The sequence below is a fragment of the Medicago sativa genome, chromosome 7, assembly GCF_051527215.1.
Source record: "Medicago sativa cultivar Bolivia chromosome 7, Bolivia_mono, whole genome shotgun sequence".
NCBI lineage: Eukaryota > Viridiplantae > Streptophyta > Magnoliopsida > Fabales > Fabaceae > Medicago > Medicago sativa.
The window spans coordinates 99,195,531-99,219,484 of NC_140755.1; the positions used below are offsets into that span (position 1 = coordinate 99,195,531).

General features: G+C 30.4%; 2 protein-coding genes and 1 pseudogene across 2 annotated transcripts; 1 reads left to right on the forward strand and 2 right to left on the reverse strand.

Moving 5' to 3' along the window:
- Positions 1-23: 23 nt before the first annotated feature.
- Positions 24-728, reverse strand: LOC146911078 (uncharacterized). The gene has a single exon (XM_085728012.1). It carries the CDS (start codon positions 606-608, stop codon positions 174-176), a length of 435 nt encoding a protein of 144 aa, XP_085584138.1. The 5' UTR covers positions 609-728; the 3' UTR covers positions 24-173.
- A 3,073-nt stretch (positions 729-3,801) lies between these two features.
- LOC146911079 (uncharacterized) lies at positions 3,802-7,699 on the forward strand. The gene is made up of 2 exons (XM_085727314.1): positions 3,802-4,272; positions 4,980-7,699. The coding sequence occupies exon 2, from the start codon at positions 5,019-5,021 to the stop codon at positions 5,778-5,780; it is 762 nt and encodes a 253-aa protein (XP_085583440.1). The 5' UTR covers positions 3,802-4,272; positions 4,980-5,018; the 3' UTR covers positions 5,781-7,699.
- A 7,045-nt stretch (positions 7,700-14,744) lies between these two features.
- On the reverse strand, positions 14,745-15,821 carry LOC146911080 (uncharacterized; annotated as a pseudogene).
- Positions 15,822-23,954: the final 8,133 nt, after the last annotated feature.

The following is a 23,954-nucleotide window of genomic DNA, read 5'->3' on the forward strand; positions in this document are numbered from 1 at the left end:
TAAATAAACAGGATGATACGATCTAACGGTGAGGAAAATAAGTAAAATTGCATTTATCAATCACAAAGAGATCATGCTATAAACAAAGCATGTCTATAAACAAGCAGAATTAAACAAGAACTCGTTAAAATGATAAAGAAAATGGAAGGGAAAAGGCTATAAACAAACTTTTTTCAAGCTGTTTCTGAGCCCAATTTTGATGGTAAATTATCGAGTGGAACCAAATGTCCCTGAGCCACAACCAACGAGTTATACATATGAACAAGCATTTTATTATCGTATTCCTTAGGTTGTGGAGCCCTCCCAAATCCACATGTGGGGTCATTGAAGCTAGTCAAATTCATTACCTTCGAGTTAGCCAAACCAAGCATCATCCTCACATAGGAGTCTCTCATCCACACCATCCATTTCTTAGGAGAAGAAATTGTTGGAAATTTTATCTTAGGAGAAATTTTGATCCTCCATTTCTTCTTTGTTCTGGTGGTTGCTCCTCCTCCAAGCTTCACCGTGTTCGTCTTCCGACCTGACTTGTTTATTCTTTGATATCCCTTTCTTCTCTTCCAGTACTTTTTCAAACTCCTTTGCATGCTGGTTGTGATGCATTCCATGATGGTGTCCTTTCTTTGCTGAAACACGGAAATTAAATGAAAGGGAAGGTAACAATATGTAACAGAAGGGGAGGTAGAGTAGAGTTGGTACGAAAGTAATGAGGGAGGCAAGTCAGTTTGGTATGTGTGCATATGTGTCAATATATATTTTTATTTATTTATTTTTTTGGTCAAGAGTGTAAAGAATATTTATATTGATGGTATATATAAATTATTAAACTAATTATATTTTATGGTCTTATAAATAATGTGTATAAAAAAAAATGTCGTTTGAAACACGAAACATGAACTTTTATAAATAACCGCGATTAAAAAAATTGAGTAAAATCAGAATATTGACAAAAAAAACAATTTTTTTAGAGGGATCAAAACAATTTTTTTTTGAGATGAACAAAAATTTGATATATTTTTGTTTTTTGGTAATGGTCGGCGTTTGAACCCCAGACCTTGCATATTTTATGTATTGTCTCAACTAAGTTAAACTCACGAGGACATAATTTGATATACTAAAATCATATTTAACCCTTGTACCAAAAAAAATCATTTTTTTTTGGTTACAAAAAAAAAACTATATTAAATTTAATATCTGTAAAAAAAGATATATTAAAGTTGAGAATATTATTTTACTAAAAACCAGTTGTATTTAAGTGTTGGACGGTATCTGTATTGCTTAATTCTGTATTATTTTATTGGTAGATAAAAAGTCGTGTGATACTTTTAATTGATCCCACGAATGTCACTTTCCATAACGAACGATGTAGGATCGATTGAAGCAGTATTCCATTGGGTTAGTATATTTCCCTTTCCGGGTTACAAGTACCATAAATCCATCACCCAATTGATAACAATACATCTATTCATAGTATCAGTTTGTGGGAAAAGCCTCATCTAGGAAAATGTCAGCATTTAACAAGAACATGTTAGTTAGGCTAGGTATTGCCAGGAAAAATAATTAGTTAGGCTAGGTGTTGTGATCCGAACTCATGGTATCAATAATGAAGATCTCAAAGTGATTGTAGAATGATGGAAAAAATATTGCTCCATTGAAGGAGGTTTTTGACCGGAATTTATAGAGAAGATGAAACCTGATGGTGGGAGTATCCCTCTAAATAATCTGATATTCAAGTTAGTATATGATTAAAGTAAATGAAATGTTTACATCAGTTCATGTGTATGCGCCAAACAATGATTCAATAATGTATATTATTGTCTATTTGATTCTTCACAGATAAAAATATTCAATAGTTTTGGTCTAGTACAATATTAATTTTTAATAACAACAAAAATTATTCAATACATTGTAACAAAATAATTAAGTTAATGGAGGCATCAATGCAATGAGCATATACCTTTCTATGTTTCGAGGGATGCAATTTGCATCTCACAAAGATATTGTAAAACGACCATTAGTGCCATCGTTAATTTGTACATATAGTGTTAGCTTATAGGTAAGAGTTTAACATTGTATTCTCAAGGGACAGAGTTGAAATACTACAAATGGTTGTCGTTAAATGTCTAGTAATGTCATTTTGATTAATAAAAAAGTATATTCCATTCCTCAATTTCATTTAATTTTTAAAAATATAGGGCATAACTGTAGAGGTGTTGACGAGTTGGGTTGAACGGTTTTGATCAAACTCGTTATCCGACCTAATCAAACTTAGTGTGTGTTTGTTGTAGCGGTGGAAAGTGAAAAAACGTACGTTTACACAGATGCTACGTTTTGTAGCTTTGTTATTTTCACGGCAGAAGTGTCTAGGGACGCGAGAATCTTGCACATGCCGCATATCCAAACAATGCATTAATTGGTTTGCTCTAAGCAAGAAACTTTTTTTTCTTATCATCGACCGTGACATAATATTTTAACGAGTTGGTTTGGGTTGAATCAACAGCCCTAACAAAATATTTTGAAAGAAATTAACAAAAAATATATAACATTTGAATTTTACCCTTTAAATTGTAACCCTTTTTTTAATCTAAATTATTAACATTTGAATTTACTAAAAATACTTGAACATATTGTTAAAAAAAATGTAACAATTTTTTCAAGGGATTGAATTTGTGGGTCTACGGATTTGAAATCATAAACCACTACTCCAACAAGGCGCCGTCTACGGTGGGAGACCTTGATAGGTCTCCTACCGGTGAGAGACCTCGTTTTTTTTTTTTGCAAAATGAATGGAGCCATTGGATTAAATCCAATGGTTGAGTAAAAAAGGACAAAAATGATGCTTTTGTTATTTCATTCTTAAATTAGGGGTATTTTGGTAAAAGAGATAATAAATTTAAAATATTAAAATAATTTACCGAAATTTTTCGAAAAAAAATGAAATAATTTTTTAAAATTGAAATTTTAGTAAAAAAAAGAAATAATATATCCAGATTTTTCGAAAAAAATGAAATAATTTTTTAAAATTGAAATTTTTGTAAAAAAATGAAATAATATATCCAGAATAATTTTTTAAAATTGAAATTTTCGTAAAAAAATGAAATAATATATCCAGATTTTTCGAAAAAAATGAAATAATTTTTTAAAATTGAAATTTTCGTAAAAAAATGAAATAATATATCCAGATTTTTCGAAAAAAAATGAAATAATTTTTTAAAATTGAAATTTTCGTTAAAAAATGAAATAATATATCCAGATTTTTCGAAAAAAATGAAATAATATATTTTCAAAAAAAAACAGATTTTTTAATGATTTTCAAAATTATATATTCTATTTTTTTCATTTTTCAAAAAATTATATAATTTTCCATTTTTTTCATTTTTTTCATATTTTGCAAGGAAAAAAAAAGGAGGTCTCTCACCGGTAGGAGACCTATCAAGGTTTCCCACCGTAGCCTTTGCCCTCAAACAAAACCATTTTGAGTTTAAACGAATTAATTGATTTGGATCAAACTCAAACTTGAAGGGATTCAAATAAAATGCAAATTGAATTTATTTAGATCACCGGATTGAATTGATCGCCTGAACTTTAAAACCCTACGTAACTGTACGAAGAAGGGAACATATAACATTAACTTGGGAAGGGGTGGCTTCAAATCGATTTTGAAGGATAATAAAAACAAAACAGTTGTGGTCTCTATGGTCATTAATGAAGTCTGCAAGGGAGTTTGCGTCCTCCGTCTTTTGGTTGGTTGTTGAGGAGGTGGAAAAAGATAATGGAAACAAGTCAAACAACACTATTTATCTCATTTTTTAAGTGTAAACTCATAAAAAAAAAAATTCAAAAATAATAATAAAAAATGAGCGTATACGTGCATTAAAAAAAGTTTCCGAACAAATGTTTCCAAATGTTCTTAAAAAAGAAAAATGTTTCCAAATGTTATGTGTTCTAGTTTAGAACTCGAAAATAGATGTTTGGACTTTGGGATGTTGATGTTTTGTGGTAATTTACGTCTCCGGCAGACCCGGCCCTGAGGGGGTGCAAACAGCTCAATCGAGCTGGGCCTCCCTCAAGGATGGACCTCAAATTTTTTTTTTTTTTATACCCAGTAGTATACTATACTCCAATAAAAAAAATCATTCCTCACAAGTTGAAGTTGAAACGCGTTGCACCAAACCAAATCATTCCTCACGCTCGTCGCTCTCAATCTCATGACCGATTTTCTTCCATTCCATCACCGATTCACAACCATCATCAACTGATTCACATCATCAGGTTTTCCTTCTTCTTCTTCCTTCTTCACTAAATCATCACTGATTGTAGACTCTCAAGGTTTCAATATGTTTTCCCCTTTCCAAAACAACATTGTTTGGGAAGTAAATAAACTCTCTTTCATTAATTTGAATGTTGAAATTGCTAAAATAGAGATTGATAGAGATTTGTTGAATGTTTAAAACAACACTGTTTCAAATTTCAATTGGTTTTCCCCTTTCCAAAACAACACTGTTATTTGCCCCTTTTCCTGTTGTCTGTTGGCTTTTTTAGTTTGTTTCAATAGCTGTTATTTGCCCCTTTTTGTTTGGTTGGCTTCAGCACCTGTTGGTGCTTGTTGTTGTGCGCCTAATTGGCCTCCTTGTAACACTGGCTTTATGCACTTCTTGTGCAGGCCTTTTGTCTAATATATGTTGTTTCAAAAATCTAGCTTTATGCACTTCTTGTAACACTGGCTTTATGCACTTCTTGTGCAGGCCTTTTGTCTAATTTATGCACTTCTTGTAACACTGGCTTTATGCACTTCTTGTGCACTTCTTGTAACACTGGCTTTATGCACTTCTTGTTAGTGTTCTTGTATAATTGAATTTATATATCATATATGTTGCTAATTACTAATTATGTTTTAATTTTATTTTATGGTTCAATCTCAACATTGTATGTCTAATGATGTGGTTCAACTTCAACATTGCGGAATTGCTAAAGAACAGTGAAGAATTTCAGGTTCTTTATTTATTTAATCTTCCTCTATGCCTCTTAAATTGGCTCCTCCTAGATTGCCGCCTAAGATTAGAAAGTTTGAGTTTGGCGCTGAGAAGCGTAGGAAAAAGAAAAAAATTGCTGAGTTAATTGAATCCCAAACAGGAGCTCTTGATAAATTTATTGTAAAAGAAACACAAATTCCTATAAATGATAGTCCTATTGATATTATTCATGTTGATGCTATTCCTGTTGATGCTATTCCCATTGATGATGTTGATGTTATGCCTATTCCTATTGATGACATTCCTGTTGATGCTATTCCTATCGATGATAATGTTGTTGTGGATGTTGATGTTGAAAATCTTAATGATAATGAAGATGATAATCAAAATGTTGATAATGTTAATGACATTCACATTAGTGTAGATATATTTGATCCAAGAAATTGGGATTCTCTCGACTCTAAAATGATTGAGTTGTTAGCTACAAAAGGCCCTATAAGAGATTTAAGTATTGTGAAGGGTCCTAGAGATAAATCTTCTAGACGCTTTACGGCTCATTTGTATACTAGAACTTTATCAAATGGAGAGAAGTGTGATAGAGATTGGCTTGTTTATTCAAAAGAGCTTGATAGATTATTTTGTTTTTGTTGTAAAGTTTTTAAAAGAGGGATTGGTAGAGGTCAATTAGCAAATGAGGGTTTTAGTGATTGGTCACATGTTTTTGTTAGACTTAAAGAGCATGAGGCAAGCTTGGAACACATTAAGGGCATGACTAATTGGTACGAGTTGCGTCCAAGAACATGTTAGACGTGTTACTGTTGATAATCTTCATGTTCACTGGCCTCTTTTCATTCCCGGAGCCGAGCCTCCGAATTCTCAGGGACGGCCCTGGTCTCCGGCCTCAACGGTAGATATACATGCAAATAGTTTGATGCTTAAGAAGTTAGTATGTGTCCAAGGTGAGTGTTAGGGTTTAGAATGATGAAAATGTAGTATTGGTCTTGACAGAGCCGGACCTTGGGATGCAAACAACTCTACCGAACCGGGCCTCCAAAATTTGGAACCCAAATATTTTTTTTTTATTTTTACAATGCATGTTGGAATAAATATATACTATTAACGCGTAAACATTTTCAAGCTTGCAAATATACTCTAGCAGTTGCAATTTGTAGTTGCAATTTGTGTTGATACACCCATTCATTGTTCTTGGGTTCAACTCCAACCTAGGATTAATGTTTTTTTCTTTTAATTATACCCATTCATTGTTCTTGGGTTCAACTCCAACCTAGGATTAATGTTTTTTTCTTTTAATTATTTTTTTGTTTTTTTTGGATGTATTATTAACAAACACATTAGAACTTTATTTTTGTTCTTATTTCTTTTTGTTCTTTTCATTTATTCATGTTATTTTTTTGCCCAAACTTATAGTATAAAATAACAAAGCTCTAACAACAAAATTATAATTTTTTTCCTAAAAAATTAGAACAAAACAAACGTTATAAACATTTTTTTCTCCTTAAAAAATTTAGTTTTTCTCTTAGGGGCATCTCTTTATTTTGAAAACCGGACCACAAATTTCATAGGAACGGCCCTAGGTCTTGAGTAGTTTCAAGTTCAATGTGTGACATTATGGAATTGAAAAAAGAAAAAAGAAAATGACAATAATCTTATGAACTCATGACGCAACACAATCATGCAATTTAAGCAATTTCAACATTTTGTCGGTTGATTGAGTTAGAAACCATGAAGATCAAGATGAGTTAGAAACCATGAAGATTAAGATGACAGTTTCAATATAGTATTTTTAGTGGAATGAATTCCCACAGTTTTAATTTGGTATACAATTAAATAAAAATAAATTAAATATAATTGTTATTTCTAATTTTTATTCCTTCAAAAAGTTAAATATTACATATTCAAATGCACTGAAAATACGATTTTTTAATTATAAAAAACTTACCATTAAAGATCCTTAAAAAATGTTTCATAAGCACTCGTGTGAATTTCTCTTATGTTTATATAGGTCTGGAATGAACCGCAAACAAGTTTTTGTCTTATTAACTTGCATGTTTTGGTTTGGTGTTAGGCTCAATTGACTATCCTCCTGCATAAGCTACATGGGGTTAGTGAACTAAAGATTTCTTTATCAAAAAGTTTGCTACATATTCACATGGTTTTTTTTAGAGGATACACACGATTTGAATGTGACAATTTCCATTTGACGGAAAAATAATAAATCTAACAATTAACAAAAGACCAGGTGATTGTTTGATCCTTTAAAAAAAATAGCGATTGATTATTGTAAAAAAAAAAAAAAACGATTGTTTGATTAACGGTGGGAACTCTCAAACTTTGCAAAGATGTTTGATTTCTAACATTTGTCATGCGAATATATCTTTGAGTCTAGTAGAGAGCTACTCGGTCTCGAAAGCACAAACTAAGGACCATGGATGAATTACCAAAGTTAACTTAAAAGTATACAATATGGAAGCACAAATTAAGGACGTGAATTACCAAAATTAATAATTCACCTAAAGTATACAATATGGAAGACAAAGAAAGAGCAAATTAATCAAACATTGAATTATGGAGTACACAAAGTGAGAATTCGGGTTCGAGAAGAATATTGCTTGAAATGGAAGCAACGTTTCACCGCTATTCTTGTTATAATAATCTGGAGGTACGTAGTATGGAAATGGTGTTCCTGGTGGAAAATATGAATTTTGTGGTGGGTATGGAGTCATTGGTGGAGATTCACAATTATTTGGACATGGTGACTTTGGAGCTGGTGGAGGTGGAGGGCATTCGACGATAGCTGGTGGCAGAGGAGGTGATGGCGGCGGCGTTGGTGGAGGCGGTGACGGCGACGGCGGTGGTGGACACTCTAACACTTTTGGAGGTGGAGGTGGTAGAGGTTGGCATGGATTCTCACACTCAGCACACATAGTGCATGGGACTTGGTCTTTTGCTACTGATGAAGTAGCTTTGGTATTGGCTGAAAATGCAAGCATGAAAATAATAAGCAAGAAAGGCAATGAATTAGCCATATGATTTTGAGTTGGGAATTGTTTGTTGAGAGAGCAAGGGGATAAACTAGCTAGCTAGGTGGAACTAAAGCAAAAACTAGTTATTATTATGTCACAAAATTAAGGTTTTGGATTGGGATTTTTATAGCGATATGCACGTTAGTAAGTTAGTAACAATATATTTTTCTTTCGAGGGGGAGTAGCGAATATATATTGGTGACCGTACCAATTGTCGGTGTATTACCTTCTACGGCACTGTCTCATCATCAAATCTATCAAACATCAAACATAGCTTATAAAACACACAATTTTATTGATTTCATTTCACTCCCGCACACACCGGACGGTAGTGGTGTGATGATAAAAGCAAGTGCAATAATACTTTCTAGGGTTAAATATGTTACTAACTTTTTCGTTTTAGTCTCTCTAAAATTTTCCTTCAACTTTTAGTCCCTATAAAATTTTCAATTGCTACTTTTGGTCCCTATTTTTAAGTTAACTTTAGCATTATTTAATGAAATTATGCCTATTTTTAAGTTAACTTTAGCATTATTTAATGAAATTATGCAGAAATGTGTAGAATATTATAAAATATTTCCTAAAAAAATTAGAATTTTTTAACAAAACCTAAATTTAATATGAATTTTTAACCGTAAAAAATATAAAAATTCATATTAAATTCATGTTTTGTTAAAAAAATTTAATTTTTTTTGGGAGAGATTATTATAATATTATGAATTTTTATGAAAATTTTATTCAAAAATATGAATTCTACATATGAGTTTACTTTAAAATAGGGACCAAAAGTGAAGATGGAAAATTTTTGAGGGACTAAAAGTTGAAGGAAAATTTTAGAGGGACTGAAACGAAAAATTGATATATTTATAGGGAGCAAAAACATATTTAACCATACTTTTTAAAATGTTTACATGCATTCACTCTTTTATTAGATAAATTTATGTGGATACTCGTGAGCTTAGCTCGGTAGTGACAATGCATAATATATGTAAGGTTCGAAGTTCAAACTCCGACCACAAAAAAAAAAGGATAAATTTATGTAGATTCCACTGTATTAAATAGGAAAATGCTAACAAGTGCCCTAAGGGCATTGTTTAAGCATCTAAAAGTAGCAACTTTTGCATTGGAAATTGTATGGTTATGACTTTAACATATGTTGGACTTGTATTTTCAAGACATAGTTTCTTTTTGTGGGTTCCTTAAACAATGCCCTTAGGGCACTTTTTTTTTTTTTTTTTTTTAAACCAAAAGTTGGTAGCAAACCCTTAGGGCACTTGTTAGCAAGACCCTGTTAAATATGGTTGCTTTTGTCATTTAAAATTTGAACCTAAATTCGTAAGTCGGATGAGTCTAAGTCATTTTGTCCTGGGGCGGATGCTTTTGGACAAATGGGATAAATATGGCAGCCCAAAAAAATTTATTTTTGTTGAATGACTAACTATATTTTTATATTTAGCTATTCTAAAATATATTTTTAGCTAATTCAAACAAGTCTCTTAATAAAAATGATCATAAAAAATATTATTATTTGATTATTGAATTTATTTGTGTTATTTTGACACTCTTGGTCTCTAAACCTATGGAGAAAACATTTTCAACAATAAAAATTATCAATAGTCAAATAAAATAGATGACAAGTTTATTGCAAATAGTTTATTATGTTACATTGAAAAAGATGGTTAGTTTATTTAGTGCACAAGGCCTGAGAAATTTGAAGACCCAAATTCTCCCAAAATTATTAAATAGTTATGCGTAAGGGTCTAAATTTTAATTAAATTTAAATTTTTTATCTTAATTATACCAATGAACTCCAAATTTTGAAGTCTCTAAAATGTTTTTTTTTTACGCAAGGACTCTAAAATGTATTTTTTTTTTTTTTTTACGCAAGGACTCTAAAATGTTGAAGGGTCCAGATTCTTTCACCAATTTATATACGGGCTTAAGTTTTTGCATATATCAATCTCAGTCCAATGTTTTAAGGGTTCAAAATTAGAACATTTGTCTCTGAAATATTCAAGAGGACTTTTTTAGTTCATAGCCAATTACGAATGTATTTGAAGTAATTTTGTTGAAATTATATTTAACCTTTAAATATAATATACTATAGGTTATTAAAGCAGCTTAAATTTTGAATAGCATTGTGCATGATATAATTTGACATTTTTATTGTTATTTTTCTTCTTTTTTTGTAATCTTCTACTGTCGGCAACGTATGCAAATTGATTATGATATATAGGTTTCATAAATGAAGCGGCGAATTCTATGGACTCGCATGATATATGCCGAGTACAATGGATGCATTCTTACACCAACGTTGTTTTTTTTGTTTGAAGAAATTTAGAGTGAGGGTACCTTTCTTGGTCTAAGGTACGCTCTCAGTCTCCGGTATAAAATACTTCTTAAATTCATTTGATAAATGTTGTATTAGATATATAATTTATTGAATGTATCTAACAAATAAAGTTTTGTTTGTACTAATAAAGATCAGAGTAGTACGAAATTTGTAGTATGTTTGAGTTTATATTGTACTTACAAAAATATATGATTTTTCCTAAAAAGGAAAAAATATGTACATTTATCTCTTTTTAAGATTGCTAATAGAGCTTGAATCTAGGAACTTAGAATTTAAAATATGTCTTTTTAACACTAGACCAAACTTTTAATCTGGTGAACCTCCGAATCTAAAATCAATATCAAATTTTTATTTTTTTTTATTTTTTCACCTTGTGATTTTTTTTATAAGTTTTTCTTTGTTTAAAATAATTTTATTTAAGACATTGTTGATCATTAGATATTAGAGTATCTAGTTTATGATTCGATTTTAGTTCGCCAGGTTAAATTGTTTGGGATCAATCATTTTCACTAGATGTAACTAATCTCTTCTTATATAAAATTATGACATTGCTTTAATCTCCTAGTGTTTGTTCTAGTAATAAAAATATATGTTTTGGACTAGGAGAGGTTTTTGGTTCAAGATCTATTAATACTTTTAAAATGAGATAAATGTACCTATTTACTATATAAATATTATCCGAGCTCTCTCAAGTCTTCTGCTCTTGACTTAGCCCCTCAACCTAAACTTTTTTCTATAAAAAAAAAAATACCAACAATGTTTTTTTTTTTTACAATCTAACAATGCTTTCTAATCACATGAATTGGTAGCGAATCGAAATTATAATTAATTGTATATATGAATGAGTTAATGTTTTTGGCTATGTGTGCAAACCTTGGGATACATCCTAGAAAATTGAGTATATATATTATATTTCATCCGGGCACATTCATAAGTAACCTTTTCTTTTTCAGATTTATTAAATAATTGATGCATCTGAACTATAATATAGACCAAATACATAAGTTATATAATAATTCTAAAAAAAATGAATAATTGCTTTTAAATGTTACCAAATAGAGTATTTTTTAACTGACCAAAAAAGTGAAATATATTACCTAGAAAAAGCACAAAGAACCCATCTTATTTTAATTTTGATGTACTTCATCCATGCAGACTTGAATAATAATAAGGTCCAAAAAAATAAGAAAAATTTTTCAACCAATAATAATAATAATAATAATAATAATAATAATAATAATAATAATAATAATTACAAAACAAGTTGATTCAGCACAACAAGTACCAAAACAACTTGAAAAGAAAAAAAGTTATTGACTTATTGTATAGTGGGCAAATAGACGAATGCAAAAACAAGGAAAGGAAGCAGGCTAAGTAACAACGGTTAGACAAGAAAAAAGATTTATCCTCCAAACGATTTGCATATATCACTAGGGTAGTATAATGTGTCATATGCTCATGTAAGTATCCATTGAATGATGCCTGATCTTGGAAACTGTAAATGGTCATGATCATTAATCGATGATGCAATGCCCTCTCATCAATCTATTATAGAGGAGGAAAGTTTGCTGGTGGTGATGGGGTTGCTGCTCTTGTTGGTTGACATGCTACCATTGGTCTGCTCATCATCAATCCATGCTGCAGTGACCAACCCATTCGGCGGCTTAAGTTCAATGTCTGCATCTCTAGCATCCCTTTCCTCAAACACAACGATGTTGTCATTGTCCAGTCTCACCAAGTCCATCTCTTCGTCGAGGATGATGCCCACAAGCCTTACAAGTCTTACTTCACATAGTTCACAATGACACCAGACATGTTGGAGTAGAACTCCACAATCATGCTTCTTTTTTTTTTTAGAGGAACTCCACAATCATGCATGTTGGCCTTATTCAGGAAATTCCCTTGATAATGTTTCCAATCACCTCTTGAATAGTAATATGTGTCACACAATTGACCTCATATTCAACGTCATTTTGTATCATAAAGCTGGGTCTGAATGCATGCTTTCATAGTCAATATTGGTTTTAAATGTTTTGTAACATAAAGTTGCCCAAGTATAAAATATTGTGTATTAATTAATTTTTAAAAATTAATATCACATGACATAAAAAAGTATATAAGAATTGCACGCCACTCTTTGTGAGTAGAACTAAATTTGCGGCTGTAAGGATGTTAATATGCAAAAACATAAATTTAAACTCGAGATTCATCACTTCTCCATGTTTAAGGTTTGCGACTCTAATCACAAGATTATTTGACGGAAAAAAATTTTGCTTGACGCAAGTATACAATATATTATGCATCAATTTTAAAATTTATGACAAAAAACTTTTGTTTAAATTTTTTCATAAAAAGTGTATTGAGAAAAACTATATATTTAAAGTTTTTTTTCTTCAAACAAACACATTAGCTTGAAAATTATTTGTATGTCTTATAATAATTTTATAGCTTCAAAAATCATATATAAAAATATTGTGATTGTGATATGAGAGTTAAAATTGTATATTGGATGAAATAATTAAAGTTGGGCAACATACAAGTGAGATGATCCATAAATTCAATGTGATAAAGTTTTGAGTGAAGATTTGAGCAAAAAAAACTCGACTCAATACGATTAGGCTTATTTTGTTCATAAATCAAGTTCAAAAATTCGATAATGAATCAAGTTTCAAAATATTTTTGAGTTTGTTCATTTCATTGTCAACCAAAATAAAAATATGTTGTCCAACTTATTTGTATAGTTGCTCTTATTTCGATGTGATGATCCAACACAATAAATGTTGCCTAATGGTCATACACATAAATATATAGAAAAAGTAAAAGAAAAGGTAATTTTTGTTTTTAAAAAGAAAATTATCCTTATCGTAAAAGAAATTATTGTTACTATTCTTTTTTTTTTGTGAAGAAGAGTATTTTTTGGTGGTGGTCAGGGTTTGAACCCGACCTTGCATATTTTATGTATTGTCCATACCAACTGTGTTAAACGTATTCTTCTTTTATATCTTTACTAGCTTGGAAACCCGTGCCAAGCACGGGCTAGAATTACGACTATTTTTTATATATAAAATCTAATTAAATAGCAAATTCATTATTTTATACACAATATATAAATAGAACGCATTGTTATCGTATTTTCGATTGCTTATATATACAAATATCAATGCGTATATAGTTATTTGGATTTTCGTATCGTTAAACAGGAATGATTTAACGGATGCAACGTCGAAATATTAGTATTTAATGCAGGAATATTTTACATGGATGGCTAAAATTTATTACGGAGACATGAGTCTTTTTTTTTTTTTTATGTTCTGCATATAACTGGGGGTGTTGGAGTCTCGAGGCCTACTGCTGCATATACAATTAATTGTCCCTACCCAACGAATCGTCTCTATCAGATTAGTTTCTTTCAAATTCCATGATTTCTATAGCGGATACCCTTATATATACAAAGTTAACATCGTGCATACACTTGATTCATCTTAATATCCAATACGAATTTGTAATTATTCAATCGTGTAACAAATAAGTATAACAAACAGCGACAAAAACACCAACTATCTATCGCATTTTTTAACTAAGCATATTATAAAAACACAACAGATATGGCTTGAAAAAGGACTACAAAATTGTCATGTGCATGCACATAGACATAGGCGCTCCAGTGAACAAAGAAAAAAAAAAGACGGATATATAGCAAATTGTATAAAAAATGAAGCAGAGTATATAGTTGATAATATGGTCACTGAAAGAGTACGGCTTACATTAGAAAAAATGAGAATGATCAGAAGGATGCTGACATTATAAATAAAATTAAACTGAGTATGAGAATATTGAAGTTGCTCTGCCAGATAATAGAAAAACCAAAATCTCAGTAGATAAACACCTTAATGTATCAGGCAAATTTTGGAGTCGAAGAGAAGGCATTGCACCTATTGCAATTGGTCAATGATATTTCAATGCCATAGAAATTCCATTAACGTCAGCCTGTGTACATCTGAATGATATCACCTCACCTAAAGCAGACAGCACCTGAAGGTACATGAGATCAAAATATTGTCAAAAAGGATCAAAAATATTACTCCATATAACATATTAGTCCCTATAACAAATTGATCACTCGGTCTGTTCTTTGCACAACAATAAATGTCATTGGATTTTATACAATGAAATAAGAAGTGTGATCTTAATTGTTAGTTCCAGAATTGTAGTTTATCTACATGACCAATCCATTACTCTTTCTTTACGCAACTATTAAAATGGTTGCAAGTAGAAACAACCAATTCATATCCAAATAAAAAATATATATTACAACGAAGTTTAAAAGAGAGAAAAAAAAAACTCATACCCACCTGCGTCATCAAGAACGACAGGTTAAACATTTCGAAAAACATCACAGTACACAACATTAGTGGTCTCAGTACACACACGATTTTCTTCATCCAGTATAAGCATTTTCAATCCCTTTTTGGAAGTGACTCTTAACACAGCGACATACATCTGTCCATGAGTAAAAACCGGTTTGGAAAGATAGATTTCAACATGAGACAACGACTAACCCTGACTTTTATTTATTGTCATTGCAAAACACACAGCCAACAGGAACTGTCTCATAGTAAATTCGAAAGGCAGTTCAAGATCACCTGGAACTAAGTTCAGTATTGGAATAATTACTTTTTCACCATCATTTTTTTGGTAATAACAGTTACACCGATAAAGTTCTTCCCAAGATTGTCTACAATCAACCTAGTCACATTGCACAATTCAGTTGCTTGGTCAATGTTCCTCATCAACATAACTCGACATCCAACTTTAAATCTCAACTTGTGGTTTGGAATACCGGAAAACTTGATATTGTTTAAGAATTTGGTGGTAAACCATTCGCTTTGTACCTCACTATTCTCGTCTGATTTGCAAACCGAATCAGAACTGGTATATTCCTTTTTGTCTCCTGGAACCAATGATAGAAGAAATTTGTTTACGTGATCAACTGCGTCCAGCGTGGGAGCAAGTATCCCCCGTGCTTGGAAAAAAATCCGAGATCTTCATGTTTTGCTAAAAATTCGGATATACAAAATCAACCAGAGAACGCAACAAATCAGAGGAATCTTTTATCAACAACTCATCAGGAATGGGTATGTTAATTTATCCACTCTCGTTGGTGGATCCTATTCAATCTCCAATTGAAAGCATCCAATCGACAAACTTTCTTATCTCATCTTCCTCGACACGAACGGTTGAAGCACGTAAACGCATATTTGTTGTAAGTGTGAGAACCTTACAGTGACTCCACAACTTTGATGAGTTGATGGATGAAGCAAGTATGTCTTTTATGCATCTTTTTCTTATCACTGGCAAAATTTGTCTGAAATCACCGTCCAAAACCACAGAAAGACCCCCAAATGGTTTGTCGGTATTATCGACACCATCATAAGACATTATATCGCGCATGGTTCGGTCAAACGCCTCAAAACAATAACAATGCATTATCAAGTGTCAAACGCCCCAAATGGACACCCGTGTCAAGCACGGGCTAGAATTTCGTCATATTTGAGGGGAAAAATGCTCTGATGTATCAAGTGTCGGTTAAAGTTCAATATTGAATAAAAAAGTGGAGGTTGAGCAACAAATAAATTAATAAAACTCATATTTTAGTCTTCAATTTTTCGATGAAGATGTGGTATTGTTCTCACTTGTGTGGTTTCTCTTTCTGTAATGTGTCGAATAACATCAATGTTGACTCCCTTATAAAGCCCAGAGGTGGTATCATATCCCGGTTCAACATTATGGACGGCGGATGGAGTGCTTCTTGGTGGTCTATCACAGACACGGAGAGTCTCTTAATGGAGATATGTTAATCTGTCAATTATGAGTTAAAATTTGACATTGGATGCAAGAGTAGACGTTGAGAAACATATGAGGGAGATTATCCATATACCTAATGCTTTAGGACTTTGGGTGAAGAAGTGATGTCGATCTCACTTGTGTTGTTGCTCTTTGACTAATATGATGATACAACTCAATGTAGGTTCCAATGGAAGTCGTAACATTATAATGATTTGTTTTGTTAGTTTTTGGGTGTCATTTGTTTAATTTTTATCTTAAATTTTAGTTTTAGGATGTCATTCGCTTTCAAGCAATTTTTTATTCAACCTCTATTATTTTAAATTCCTTCACTTTTGGTCTTTGGTATGATTTGACAATGGAAAAATGTAGATGTGTTCTGCTATGTTGACAAATTACATGTTTATTAGACATTTTAAATTGATGCGACATTTTTAATGAATCTATTATTTTGGTAGCATAATTACCCAGTAATTTCCAATTCCTTAAATAAATTCATAAAATTACCAACAATTGAATCTCTTAATTATATTGTCATAGATAAAACACACTCTCTTTAGTTTTACTTCTTATCATTCCTCTCTTGTTCAAATTCCTTTTTCTTCTTTCTTTTTCTAATTTACTTTCTATCTCCACATTAAAGAAAGGAACAAAGACACCCATCTATGAAATAGCCACCAACTCACATTTTTTTTACCATGTTGTTCCTCTTATCTTATTTTGCTATCTCACCATATCATAGACACAAAGAATCTCACACTTAAGGGAGGGATGGTAATGTGTCATTTGTAATAAGTAAAACTTCTACATTGGATGCAAGAGTATATATTGAGCAACAAATAAGTTAAATGACAAATATACCTAATGTCTTAAGGTTTTGGATGAAGATGTGGTGTCAATCTCACTTATGGGGTTTCTCTTAGTCAAATGTGATGATCCAAGTCATTACAGGCTCCCTCCGAACTCCATACATTATGATAAATTGTTATCTTAGTTTTTGGATGTTCTTTGCTTAATTTTTTATATTAAATAAAAGTTTTTGGATGACGCTCACTTTCATGCAATTGCTTTTATTCAACCTATGTTCTTTCAAATACCTTCACTTTTGAACTTTAATCTTGTTTATGGTAGCCTTGGTCCCAATCCCAAATAAAATAAAAGAAGGTTGTGTCAGCATCTACAACAAACATAAAAAAAAATTAAAAAATTGAATCTCTATAGACAACTCCACTTAGTGAGGATAAGACTTGGTTGTTGTTGGTTGTTATTGCACCTTCACTTTTAGTCTTTCGTGGAATCTAACAATGAAAAATACAAATGTTTTATGTTGAGTTGACAAAGAGACATTTTAAAATGATATGGGACTTTTTTAATTGAATCTATTTTTTTGGTAAAAACTACTCATAAATCTCCAATTTCTTCAACTAACCCATAAGATTACCAATAACTCACTCTATTCCTAATACCTCCACAGACAAAATACAAACTTTTTTTTTTCCTTATCATTTCTCTCATGTTCAAATTGCTTTTTCATATCCTTTCCTTTTCTAATTTCCTTTCTCTCTTTTCATTAAATATGGGAACATAAACCTACATAAACCAACATCAATCCACCTTTTTTATCATGTTGTGCCTATGTCACCAAATCACAAATGCATCAAGTCTCACACATAAGGGAAATATGTTAATGTGTCAATTTTGACTTAAAGTTCCATAGTTGATGCAAGAGTAGATGTTGACAAACATATAAGTGAGATGACCAATAAAGTTTCATAATTGATGCATCAAGTCTCTTTTTGTATTTTTTCTCTTTTGTTAATGAAGTTTAGAGGTTAGCAGTCATCCTGCTACCTCTTTCTGCTAAAAAAAGAAAGATGACCAATATAAGAGTAGATGTTTAAGTTTTATATTAAATTTAAGGTTTAAGATGTTGTTCACTTTCATGCAATATTTTTAAATTAATCTCTAGTAATTTAAATCCCTTCACTTTTGGTTTTTGATGGATTTAATCATGGATAAACTCTTATGTGATTTGTTGAGTTAACAAAATACGTGTTTATTAGACACTTTTAAATGTTGTGTTTTTTTTTTTAATCGAGCCTCAATTTTTGGTAAGTTAAATGTTTATTCTTTAGTATGAACACCTGTGCCAAGCATAGTCTAGTATCATTTTCATTTGTGTGGTTGATCTTTGTTCAATGGATAAATGCACACCACTGTTGACTACCCCATAAGGTTCCTAGTGGTAGATCCCTGAAGTGGATAGTCTCATACTTGAGGGATAAAAGTTAATGTGTCAAGTCTGAGTTAAAGTTTCATATTGGAGGTAAGAGTCTATGTTGAGCGACACATAAGTGATGTGATCTATATACCTAATGTCTTAAGGTTTAGGATGAAGATATGGTGTCAAACTCACTTAAGTGGGTTTTCTTAGTCTAATGTAATGATCAAATTCAATGTAGCATCCCTTGAAAGTCTCAGCATTACGATGAACTGTATTTTATTTTTTATTTTTGGATGTCATTTGTTTATTTTATTTTTTAATTTAATTTTTTGATGTCTTCCTCTTTCATGTGATTTTTTTTATTCAACCTCTATTATTTCAAATTCATTCAATTTTTGTCTTTGGTGGCAAATGAGAGTGGAAAATTGCAGACGTGTTATGCTGAGTTGACAAAATATATGCTTGTTAGACATTAAAAATAATGTGAGGTTTTTTTAATTAGATCTAATTTTTTGGTAAAATAATTACCTAAAAATCTCGTACTCCTTCGACAGACCTATAAGATTATTGGCAACTCACATTATTCCCTATACTCTTACAAACAAAACACACAATACTTATTTTATTTCCCTTATCTTCTCTCATGTTTAAATTATTTTTTCATATCTGTTTATTTTCATTTAATTTGAAAAGAATGAACATAAACCTCCTTCAAACCACCACCAGACCACCTTTTTGAACATGCTCCATTTGATCGCCTTAATTTTAGCTTTTGAATGTCATTGATTTTGATGCTATTTTTTTATTCAACCTATATTATTTCAAATTTCTTCACTATTAATATGTAGTGGGATCTGACAATGGCAAAATGTAGTTGTGTTGTGCTAAATTCACAAATACATGTTTATAAGACATTTTAGGTGAAATGTGGTATTAATCTCACTTCTGTGATTGCTTTTAGCCTAATATGATGATCGAGGCTCCCCATGAAGCCCCAACATTATGAATTCTTAGTGAGATTGTATATCATTTGTTTAATTCATTTATCTTAAAATCAAGTCTTTCAATGCAACCAAAAAAAAAATCAAGTCTTTCAATGTCATTCATTTTTATGCTATTTTTTCTATTTAACCTCCATTAGTTCAAATTCTTTCACATTTTGTCTTTGGTGAATGTGAAAATGGAAAGAGGCATATATATGATGTTGATTTGACGAAATACATGCTCATTAGATATTTCAAAATGATGTCGCATTTTCTAAATGAGTCTAATTTTTTTGTTAAAATAATTACTCGTAAATCTCCAGCTTATTTGACAAACTCATAAAATTACCAGCAACTCACGCTATTTTCTATACCCTTAAGAACATATCACACACTTCTTTTTTTTTTCATTTATCATTTTTTTTAGGTGTAAATTCATTTGTCATTTTGTTATATTTTCTAAGTTTATTTCCCTCTTCTCATGAAAGAAAGGAACGAAAATCTTCTTGCATGAAAACACAACTAACCCATCTTTTTTAGCATGTTGTGTCTCTGTCTGATCTTATTTGTTTATATCTTTATAGCACAAACATAAAGAGTCTCACACTGAAGGGAAAGATGTTGACGTGTCATCAAGTATGAGTTAAAGTTCAACATTAAATTCAAAAGTATATTTTGAGCAACATATAAGTGAGGAGACCAATATAACTAATGTATTGTATGGTTTTGGTAGAAATAAATTCATTGTGGTTTTTAATTTTATTTAAATAACGACATTAAATGTTAAACCTCAAAAATCATTACGGCGCAAAGATCATTAAGGTGTTATTCCATTTATATTTTTTTTTATAAAATTAACCATAAATTTATTATTATTTTTTTTGTATTATAAAAGACTTTTATGTGCACTATGCTACTAAAAGGGAATTGGATTATCTCCATTGAAAATTTTCTCAATTTTTATCCATTTCCAATCTACACGATTAAAATACAAAAACCATTTTTTTTTTTATAATTTAATTCTCAACTTCTCTCTCGTGTTTAATTGTTGAGATTACACTGGAGAAAATTTGAGAGAATTTTCAATGTAGAGAATTCAAATCCTACTAAAAGACATGATGTACTTTGATTTTTTTTTTTAAGACAATTTTTTAGGAAAAAAAACTAAAATTGGAATTTGAAAAATTAATGGTTTTATTGCTTAAATTTAATTTTGGGTATCATTCAACTCTTCCTTATACTCTTGTTGTTATTACATTTCTATAATCATATGACTTTTCTATGTTCTTGAGTAATCTTTTTTCTTTTAGAATATCAAAATTAAGGCTTTCATTTTGGATAAAAAAAATTGAGGCTTTTCAATGACCAATATTGAAATTTAAATTTTTAAATTTAAACATTAATACATTTTCTTTTAAGATAAAAAATGTAGATGAGTTTGATTCTCAATTGCTCACCGGGATCATAACATGTCTCATGATTCAAAGAGCGTTTATACAAATACTTGAAAATTATCCATCAAAGAGGATACTCCAAAATGTCAGATGAGTGTTACATTTGTTTTTGACAATTGTGCTACATTTTTTTAAAGTGATGAGTACTACTCTTAAATTGATTAATTTTGATTTATTTTACGATCATGTTAATAATTAGTTTTTAATTTAGTTCCTGATATATCAAAATCAATTTATTCTACATTACTTATTTTTATGAGTTTAATCAATATTGATAGCAATACAATTTGTTGTTCATCATATGTTTTAATATACTTTTAAGGTTGATTTCGTGGTTGCTGGGTCAGGTTTATATACTCTCAGCTTTTATACTTGCTTTTATTTAATATATTTTCTTTGCTTAAAAAAAAGATAATAATACAATTACATCATTAATACAAATTTCCTTCTCTAAAAAAAATAGTGCACAATAATGAAAAGATATACATTAATAAATGTAAATCAATCAATATCAAAATAATTTAATACCCTAATAAACAGTAATTACAATTATTTACTCTAATATAGTTAAGGCAGGGTAGTCAACGTAGTAAATATGTTTTATTCTGATCATGAATTTAAGTGCAAGGATCAATTGTCATATTAATGTGTGATCAATTACAATAGTAGTATTGTCTTCTATCGTCTTGTTCCTGCCCTTGCTAGATACATCCTTAAGACAATTTCCTAAAAATATAGAATATTGATTCAATTTATAACGTCATCACCTATTATAATTATAATTGACATCTATCTTACAACTGAAATGGTAGTATAGCTACTATCATAATTATCTTTTTCAATGCCAAATAAAAAGTTCCAATTAAAAGAATAAAGAAGCACGTTTGTCTTTTGTTCTCTTTGGATCTCAACTATACTTTTTTTTTTCTTTCCATAATTCAATCTTCATGAATATTGTCTATTCATGAATAATTTCTGCAAGTTAAAAAGTCAAAACAAACAAAAAAGTTATAAAATATTCAACAACACAACTTTATACCGAAGAAGAAAAACTACATTGTATTTATTAAAAAAAGAAAAACATAATCAGAAAAGACTTTCAATAATATGAATTACCGAAACTCGTGTTTCTCTTACATATATCAAAGAAATCAAATAAGTTGTTACAATACATGGGTCATGTACATTAATAAGAGAAATATGTAAAAAATTGACATTGTAACAAAGAGAAAAAATAGAGGTTCATAGAAGACTTTCAATAATATGAATTGTGAATAGAGAGTGGTGTGAAAAATGTGAAAGTCAAAACGGATATTTATAGCCAAAGGCATAAAGTAACCAAAATAATCAAGTGCTTGATTCATGCATACCGTAACGGAAAAAAAAAATTGTACATTAATATTCATCAATTGGTGCATTTGATCTTAGAAACAAAATCGTAGTAATTCAAACCAAATGATTTTATTTTATTGATAACTTTTTTTCTGACAATTTTATTTTATTGGTAACCATATATTTGACATCTACGTACACACACTATTTTTTGACCAAATATATTTTTATTTAATTTTAATGTGTAACAAAAAAAACTAAAAATGTGTATAAACATATTATGTACCATATCATTCCTTTCATGCTGCATAAACTATGGAAGGCATTGCAAAAATTTAGAGAGTTGTCTCTTCGTATTTAAAAAGAATTGTTGTAATAAAAAAACGAAAAATAAAGGAAACGAAAACAAATAAAATTATAAACATATGAGAGAGAGAGAGAGAGAGAGAGAAGGTGTGTGTCACAATGAAGATAGAGAGAAAGGATGTGTGCTACGATGAAGATGAAAATGATGACAGACATATTGACTATATAGAGGGGGAAAAAACCTAAGTAAAAGTTAAAAGGATGACATGTATGCTTAAATTTGATTGGTTGGTAATTTTAATCATGAATCATGATTGGCTGATAATTTAAATCATGAATCATGGTCAATTTTTATTGGTTGATAATACAAAACATATTCATGATAAGGCTGTTAAAATGTTTATAATTTTCATTTTGCTTTTTAATAAATTAATTGAAATAAATTAAATTTGTGTGAATGATGCAAATGACATAAATAGAATGTGAGTAAATATATGGTGATTTGAATCTTTGATCAAGCAATTAATGAGATGAAGCAAGAAAGAGTGCCAAGTGTACTTTTCAAAAAAAATAAGGCAAATATATATAATAGAGATTATTCTTTGAGAAATTCTTGCATGATCTTGACCTTAACATGTCATCCTTGAGCCCATCCAATCAAATAATTTCAATTAATTAATTTAATACTAAAACAGGAAGAAAAGAAATCTTCTCATGTGCTAAGTTGCTAACCCACGATGAATTCTCAGCGGAGTTAGTCTCTCTCTTGTCCATTTCTTACTTAAATGCAACCTTTCACTACGGTTTAATGGTGCAAGCCCCAAATCATATCTTGAAAACTATATGTATTGAAGACACTTCACATTATTATGCTTGTAAATGTTTATTGTAATTTGGCTAATTTACATAGGCACTCTTTTGGTTCAATTTTTAGTCTGTCAAAAAGACATATTCAAATTTAAAATGTAACTATAAATCTTAGTTTGTTTGGGTTGGATTCAATTAAGATAAATTCGTTTTGAACATAAACTTCTGACGATGTAATTGGCTAAAGTGCAAGCAATTCAAGTCCCTTATGTATTATGCCCTGTGTAAAAATGCATCCAAAAAGGGCCAACTTCTAAAAGCAAATGAAGTTATATATTGATTTTTTTTTTTTTCAAGGCAAGATGAATGCATTAAATTATAAAATCCAATCACTAGGTGTGTAAAGATGAAAATATTACAAAAGTTCAAAGATAGTATAGAGGCACGATGGAATGAGAGGGAAGAAAACTGCCTGATCGTGTTGTATTTTCCTCAGAAAACCTATTTAATTTTTATTAATTAATTTATTGAAATTATTTGATTGGATGGGCTCAAGGATAACATGTTAAGGGCAAGACCATGCAAGAATTTCTCTTATTCTTTTATTAAATCTCTAAAGATAATAGTATTTTTG

Bases quoted from the DNA above. Each gene is read 5' to 3' on its own strand.
- LOC146911079 (XM_085727314.1), top strand. From the start codon at position 5,019: ATGCCTCTTAAATTGGCTCCTCCTAGATTGCCGCCTAAGATTAGAAAG.
- LOC146911078 (XM_085728012.1), bottom strand. From the start codon at position 608: ATGGAATGCATCACAACCAGCATGCAAAGGAGTTTGAAAAAGTACTGG.